This window comes from Glycine max, chromosome 13, assembly GCF_000004515.6.
Source record: "Glycine max cultivar Williams 82 chromosome 13, Glycine_max_v4.0, whole genome shotgun sequence".
NCBI classification, from domain to species: Eukaryota; Viridiplantae; Streptophyta; class Magnoliopsida; order Fabales; family Fabaceae; genus Glycine; species Glycine max.
Genome location: NC_038249.2, coordinates 15,713,088 through 15,720,604, shown reverse-complemented (window position 1 = coordinate 15,720,604; position 7,517 = coordinate 15,713,088). Strand labels below are relative to the sequence as shown.

The window sequence follows — 7,517 nt, the reverse complement described above, 5'->3', positions numbered from 1 at the left end:
TTGTTTAAAAAATATTTAAATTTATACTAGAAAATTATCATATGGTATATGGAAATTTTTAAAATTAAATTAAATTTCTTTGGAGAGTGGAATTTTCAACCTTTTAATTCTCTTAATATAACTTTTTAATATTATTTTTATTTAAATATATATTTCACACGTTTTTTTATACAATTGGATACAAAATTAGTGTCTTAGTCATATTTAATTATCATCCATCTGTTATTATCTATGTATTTAATTTTTTATAATTATCTATTATTTTCATTTTATTCTCTTATTTTTTAAATAGAATTTTAATATTTTAAACAAAAATATTAATAATTGAAAAAAATCTCGCATTACAATTAAAATTATTCATTAGAATGATAAAGTGCAATTTATATATGTAAAACTATTTATCTATTATATATTTAAGTTAAAATAAAATGTATATATTAAAAATAATCATTACAAATTTTAATTATATAAAAACAAACGTATTTGGTATTACTAATTGAGTTGAATGATTATACACTTTAGATATATTCATGAAAGAGTAACATAATCATAGATTGATCCTTAAAAATGAAAATTTTAAATTTAATTTCTTAATAGATAAAAAGTGTGAAAGATTAATTTTATTATTAAATTTATAAAATTATTTTTTTATTAAGTTATAATAATTAAAATTAAATTAATAATAAATTATATTTTTAAGAATCAATTTAATATTAAATTATAAAATTTATATATTAATTTATTATTAAATTATGTATCAGATCAATTTATTACATCTTAAAACTAAATTTAAATTTTTTATTTTTCCTATATGAATTATCACTAGCAAGCAAAAATATAGAAAGAAAAGGAGAAAGGTAAGGTGTTATTATTTCCATCTTGGCTCTTCCACGTGTCAGTCTAGCCACCGTCAGATCGAATCCGGAGCGGGCCCCATGCTGTCGCATTTTTTTTTTGGTGAATCATGACGAAAACACGAAATGACCCTCCACCAGCTCAACGAACGAACGATGCTGCTGCTGCTTTGGTAATTGCATTTGCTGGTGAGGTGACTCATCTCTCTCTCTCTCTCATCTCTCCCTCTCTCTCATCTCTCCCTTCCAAAAAAAAGCACCAATTTTTTCGAACGCCAACGCGAATCACGAAGAGGGTCACCGAGAAAATGGGTGTTTGTGGGTCGAGGCCCAAAGTGAACGAGGACCTCTCAGCGAAGAAGAAGAACAACCACCACCGAAGAAGAAGAAGGAGAATCCTCAGAAGACGCGTCTCTTCTAGAAAGATCGAAGCTAACAACGTTTCTCACTGTAATTCAGCTCTTCAAGCTTCTAATCGCGCTTCTGGTGCTTGCTTCTGCTTCTTTTCGCTCTCTCTTTTTGTTTGTTTGTTTGTTCAAATTTAATAATTTGTTGTGGTTTATTTTATTTTATTTTTAAAAAAAGATGGACACCAGTCAGCATAGTTTAATGAATGCTTTTTTTTTTTTTAATTGTTTGCATGTACATGTACTTAGGCTGAGTTGAAATTTGTTAAATTTTTTATAAAATTATTTTGATGAATGTTTGATTGACATGGCAGTGAAGAACCTTATTTTGTTTCCTGGTTTCAGATGCTGCTTGGTTTGATTCTACTTCGGCATTGGATTCTGAGTGTGATGACGAATTTTACAGTGTCTATGATGGTATGTCAGTGTTTCCCCCATCACCCCCTAAATTTGGTGTATCCGAGGTTTTAATAGATAGTCCGCGACCACAATTTTGGCTGCAATGTCGAGGTTTTTGGGGGTGTCAGGGATCACATCGCTGCAAATTTGGCGGCAGTGTCAATTTTTTGAGGTGTCTGCCATCGCAGCACGACCACATCGGCTGCATTTGTTTGCGCTTTCCCACAGTATCAAGGAATGCAACAAAACCACGACCACAACTGCAATTTAAAACCTTCAGATTAAGTTGGGGGTGGCGGGTCATAATCCTTGAAATTAGGGGAAATTGCAGACAAATGTGGATGCAATTGCAGTTGTGTTGTGGTTGGAGACTCTGAAAACCTTAATGTTGCAGCTGAAATCGTGATCACGGGTGTGGTCGTCTTTAAATCCTTGATCGAATTGTCAGCTATTTATTTTATTTAGTTTTCTTGTCAGCATGGTTACATATTTTTTACATGAATGTTTGGTAGATGGGATGTCTTTGAATGAGTATGAAATTGGGTCAAGGCCAAACGATTCATCTCCTAAAGGAGTTGATTCTGTGTTTGTTGATCACCAACAACAGAAACAAAGAGTGCACCCTTATAATTATTTTCGTAGCAATTCTTCTTTGAAGGTTGCCAAGAATCAAGGCAAACCAAAAGATTCTACATTGAAATCAGATGGCTCTAGAGTTGAGTTAGACTCTGTTTCGACAGGAGAAGTGTCTACAGGTCAAGCAGATGAAATTGGAGAGTACAGAAAGCTGTCCCTGGACCATTGTGGGATTCTGCCAAATACCTGTTTGCCTTGCCTCACTTCCAATGCACTTGCTGTTGAAAAAAGAAGGCCAATGAGTCCTGATACACCTAGTTCGCGGAGAAAGTCGCTTTCTAAACTCTCCTTCAAATGGAGAGAAGGGTCTTCAGATATGACTTTACGTGAGTGTTCTACATATTTTTTCATCTGTGAGAATTGCTGTGTTTCGGTTCTTTGGTACTTTCCAGTTTTGTGCAATTGGATTAATTAGGGTCTGTTTGTTTGAGAAAATGTTTTCTTCTTTCATTTCGTTTGTTCACAAGTTATTACAAAAATGTCTTTTTATTTACACTTTGTTTTGTTTACGAACAAATCTTTGAAAACAGAAAACAAAGTGAAAATGAGGTGGCATTTTTGTAATTATTTATGAAAACAGAAATTGTTTTCTTTAAATCAGATAGACTCTTAAAACAACTGTGAAGCAGTGAAAGTGATGATACCATGTTTGCTTATGAGGTCGAGCTTCTTTTTTTCTCCTGCCATGCTTACAGCAAAGTAAACATGAAGGAATATATGAAAAACATTAGTTATTTCTTTTATTTGCTCTTCCTGTCGAGTTTTCTGTATCATGCACTTTCCTGTTTTTAGATGTTTGCTGCCAGTTCTTTTATTGCTTTTCTCGTTACTAATTAATGGATTCTCCTTTATTGCAGTTTCCCCTAAGGCATTTAAACAAAAACATTTGGCAGGTTCATCGATTCCATTTTGTCCAATAGAGAAGCAAACCCCTGGTTCTTGGTCACAAATTGAGCCAAGTTCCTTCAGAGTCAGAGGCAAAAACTACTTTAGGTAGGCACCAAGTTCGTATTTTGTACTAAACATTCTTTCGATGATTGAACCTGTTGTTAGGGATGTCCCTCATATAGAAGTCATTCATTATGTTAACAATCAAGCACTGTTCCATTTTTGATAATTCCATAATTCATTTGTTGCATGGTTGTCAGGGATAAGAAGAAAGATTTTGCTCCGGGCAGTGCTGCTTTTTATCCTCTTGGTGCTGACCTCTTTTTGTCTTCTCGAAAAATTGATCATATTGCTCGCTTTATACAAATTCCTTCAATAAACGTACCTGGGGACGTCCCTTCTATTCTTATTGTAAATATTCAGGTAGCTGCATATTTCCTTTTCAAGATTGAACTTGAACTGAGAGTTTTTCATCCTTATTGGTGCAAAATTTATGTTAGAAACCCAAAGTGCAGGGTTTCTTCCTATTGTGTAATTGTATAGGAATTTTACCATCATTTCATGTCATGCACTGAATAATGTCTGTGGGTACATCCATCACAATGTGGACTTTCCCCTCAAATATTGTATTATTGTAAGTTTGTAACATTTATGCTCTTTAAAATGCAGATACCATTGTATCCTGCCACTATCTTCCAAAGTGAAAATGATGGTGAAGGAATGAATGTGGTTTTGTACTTTAAATTATCTGAAAAATACTCTAAAGACCTTCCAGACCAATTCCGGGAAAGCATTAGTGTAAGGGGTTATACTCTTTATCCTTTTTTACTATCATTGTGCTTCTTGTTACAGAAGATGTTTCCTATGTAACAGTATGTCTATAGTTTTTACTCACTTTCTTAACTAGTGTGCCTGTTCTTTTATTCCTTGACAGAAATTGATCAATGACGAAGTGGAGAGAGTTAAAGGCTTCCCTCTAGATACAATTGCACCCTTTAGGGAGAGATTAAAAATTTTAGGCAGAGTGGCAAATTTGGAGAATTTATCTTTAAGCACAACTGAAAAGAAGCTTATGAATGCTTACAACGAAAAGCCAGTTCTCTCACGTCCTCAGCATGAATTTTTCTTGGTATATTGCGTATTCTAGTTACAGATTTAATATCCTTCAATAAATTCTCTGGGGACCATTTAATCTTGCATTGAAGCGGTCATCTAAAGTTTCTGTTTCAGTGGATCATTATTGGGAATCATATCAATAAATTTATTTGTCTTTTTAATTCATGCTGCTGTAGCATTTTAGAAGCTCATTTAGACATCTAGTTTTATTTTCATTATTTTGATCTTTCTCTCACCATTTGCCTTCACTTTCGCATGCAAATTTGTGAACTTATTAATGTACATATGTTACTCTATCTCTAGTGAGCTTGAGTTATTTTGAAAAATATTTTATGCTGTCAAAAGATTCCTAATCTGATGTTATTTCTTTCACAGGGAGAAAACTACCTTGAGATAGATTTGGATGTACACAGATTTAGCTATATTGCAAGAAAGGGATTTGAAGGCTTCATTGAAAGACTGAAGCTATGTAACCTGGATTTTGGTCTGACAATTCAGGTAATTTTCTTACCATTTTATTGGCAACATGAACTTCCTTCTGTATTAAACTAATGTTAAGCTTACTCCATGTGTATTTTGAGTTTAATTTCTATATACTACTAGTAAAAATTTTTTACAAATCATCGTTGGTATGACTTGTTGGTATGACTTTTAAGATGGATATTAAGTCAATAAACATCAATTACCCTTTCACTGCCTGTGCATATATATATATATATTTTTTTTACTCAAACAATGTAGTTTACTATGGAAGATTCACAAGTCTTGGTATATGATATACTTTCAATTGTCTTCATGATATAGGGAAACAAGGCCGAAGACTTGCCAGAGCATTTATTATGTGCAATACGGTTGAATAAACTTGACTACAGCAACTTCAACCAGTTTGGCTTTTAAGTCTAAGCTTCAACATAAAGAGTTTTAACCATAATATGTCTCATAATGATTACAAGTGTGACACTCATAGGTTGCTTTGAAATGACATTCGGTAGCTAACCGCAATGTATCTTTGAATTTCTTGATTCATTGATCTAAAATTTGTACAATGTACAGTAATGAGAATAATCAAATTGGAAATTATCAATGTCTAATTTATCTTTCTCAAAGATACATGCAGTCCCTGAAGCCTCGTTATCACTTATAAATTAAGGTCATTGCTTATTTTACTTCCAAAGTTGCATGACCACATGAATATCATGACAAAAAATCACTAATTTTGTACTTGATTTATTACTTTCTCTCCTGAGTGGCTCTTAAAAGTAAAAAAGAACAAAAGAATACTTACCTTAAATATTAAAAAATTCTTCAATTTGATCCTTGACTGAAATAAGAAGTTTACGGATATTCAATACTTGAATATACTTACATAATTTTATTATTTTAAGATTAGTTAAGAGAGTAATAATTCGAAAATGAACTTGTTTACTTCTTTAACATTGATAAATATTCCTCATAAAAGCTTAAAGGATGCGCTTAATTTCAACTTTGGAGGATGTAACAGTTTGTCAAGTAGATTATGAGTGCAATTATAGCATTTGAATTTCTCTCTTGTAATCAAACACGAGATGCCAAAGGTCAATTAGTGGTTTCAACTTTTCAGCAATACAAAGGGACACCTATCAATTTCCTAATCATAGAAATGTAAATCAAAATTATGTGATTGCATATAAGCATCCTAATCATGGAACGATTTTAAGAAATAAGGAAAGCACACTTATAAATCTAGTATGAGGTGTTTCTCTCAGATAGCTCAATTTAAGCAATGAGAAATGTAACAACAGTATTAGTGTATTACATTATAGCATGGTCTATTCTAGTCGGTTTCCCTTACCTTCTCTCCCATTTGGTGAGATTCCTGGCCTTTTATAACCAAATATCGGCAAAACAGGTTCGACCATTTAGGTCAATCAATTCAATTCAATTAAAAAAAAAAAACCTTTTTTATTTTTACATATTGAATTGTGTGTGAACTAACCAACTTACGTTAGGCCGAGAAATTGTTATAGGAATGAGATGAGATGATCCTTTTTATTTTATTTTAATGATCCTTTTTATTTTGTTTGAATTCCCTAACTTCAGCTTCCCAAAAAGTCAATTCTCATTATTCTCCGATCCTTATTCTCATTCACATTTTCACCTCTCTCATCCATTCACTTTTTATTTTTTATTTAGACAACATCATTTCCCAACCCATCATTAAATACTTAAAGAATGAATTGACTTTAGCAATCTAAAATGGCTAGAGTGTCTAGTCCATTCTGGTGGGTTGATGGCAAACCAGGTGGGTCAAGCTCCATTTGTTTTACTCTAGACTACATGTAATATGAGAGTCCCTTTTGAGCCAAAATCGTCCACAACACGGTGAGACCAATTCTTTCGGTGGCAATTTTTTTGTTTTTCCATACATAAGGGAAATCAAATATGTACTACTTTGGTATCATTGTTCAGACGCTACCTCTAATCTCAATAGTTAACCTTTCCTTGAGCCCAATTAAAAACTTGCGATAAATAATTTTTACATTATTCATAATACAAGAACTGAATAATTGGTTTTTGTCTTTATTCATTGTATTTATTTATCGTTTTATTCACTTCTCACGCTCCATTTTCTTTTTACTTTGGCATCATCCATATTTTATGATGAATATTGTTAATAACACATGTTTTTTTTTATTAGTTAATAAGATTTAACACAATTAATAGATAAATACTAGTAGTATACATGAAAAAGGCTTTGCTAAACAGGGTGTACCTACTTTAATGTTTTAACTTCTAAGGGAGATCCTTGCAGCATGGAGGAAGAAAAAAAATCTTTTATTTTTAGGTGAATTTCATGTCATGCTAAATGTTCGACTCTCTTTTGAATAGAGCCACCTAAAATTCATCAATTATAATAAATAGCAACAAAAATAACTTTTTTATTGTCTATATTTTTTATTCTCATTCCTTTACTCCTTTCATCTTTAATTATAAGAATCTTTTTACAAATTTGTTTATTCCTTTTTATAAGATTATTTTTTAATTTATAGATGCATTAATTATTATTTTTCCTCCATACTCTTACTTAATTATTCTTTTTCCAAACATTTATGAGAAACAATTAAGTGGATACAAAGATAAGAAAAAATAATTTTGTAATGATAATATAAATAATTGATAAATTTAGTGTGATTAATTAAACTAATTATTTTTCTTAAGGAATGTAAATTAGTTGAAA

The 7,517-nt window shown here is 31.7% G+C and overlaps 1 protein-coding gene across 4 annotated transcripts; it reads left to right on the top strand.

Moving 5' to 3' along the window:
* The first annotated feature begins 949 nt into the window (after positions 1-949).
* On the top strand, positions 950-5,380 carry LOC100797844 (uncharacterized). 4 transcript variants are annotated; one of them, XM_006593602.4, is made up of 9 exons: positions 950-1,304; positions 1,607-1,678; positions 2,401-2,622; positions 3,154-3,289; positions 3,445-3,607; positions 3,854-3,982; positions 4,119-4,313; positions 4,676-4,798; positions 5,105-5,380. In XM_006593602.4, the coding sequence occupies exons 1-9, from the start codon at positions 965-967 to the stop codon at positions 5,195-5,197; spliced, it is 1,473 nt and encodes a 490-aa protein (XP_006593665.2). In that variant the 5' UTR covers positions 950-964; the 3' UTR covers positions 5,198-5,380. The 4 variants fall into 4 exon arrangements, with proteins under 4 accessions (XP_006593665.2, XP_006593664.2, XP_003543619.2 ...); XM_006593601.4 differs by having other exon boundaries at positions 2,173-2,622; XM_003543571.5 differs by having other exon boundaries at positions 950-1,340.
* Positions 5,381-7,517: the final 2,137 nt, after the last annotated feature.

Coding starts and splice junctions, on each gene's coding strand:
- LOC100797844 (XM_014765296.3), top strand. CDS start 965: ATGACGAAAACACGAAATGACCCTCCACCAGCTCAACGAACGAACGAT. Junction 2,623..3,153: donor GTCTTCAGATATGACTTTAC/GTGAGTGTTCTA, acceptor CCTTTATTGCAG/TTTCCCCTAAGGCATTTAAA. Junction 4,799..5,104: donor ATTTTGGTCTGACAATTCAG/GTAATTTTCTTA, acceptor TTCATGATATAG/GGAAACAAGGCCGAAGACTT.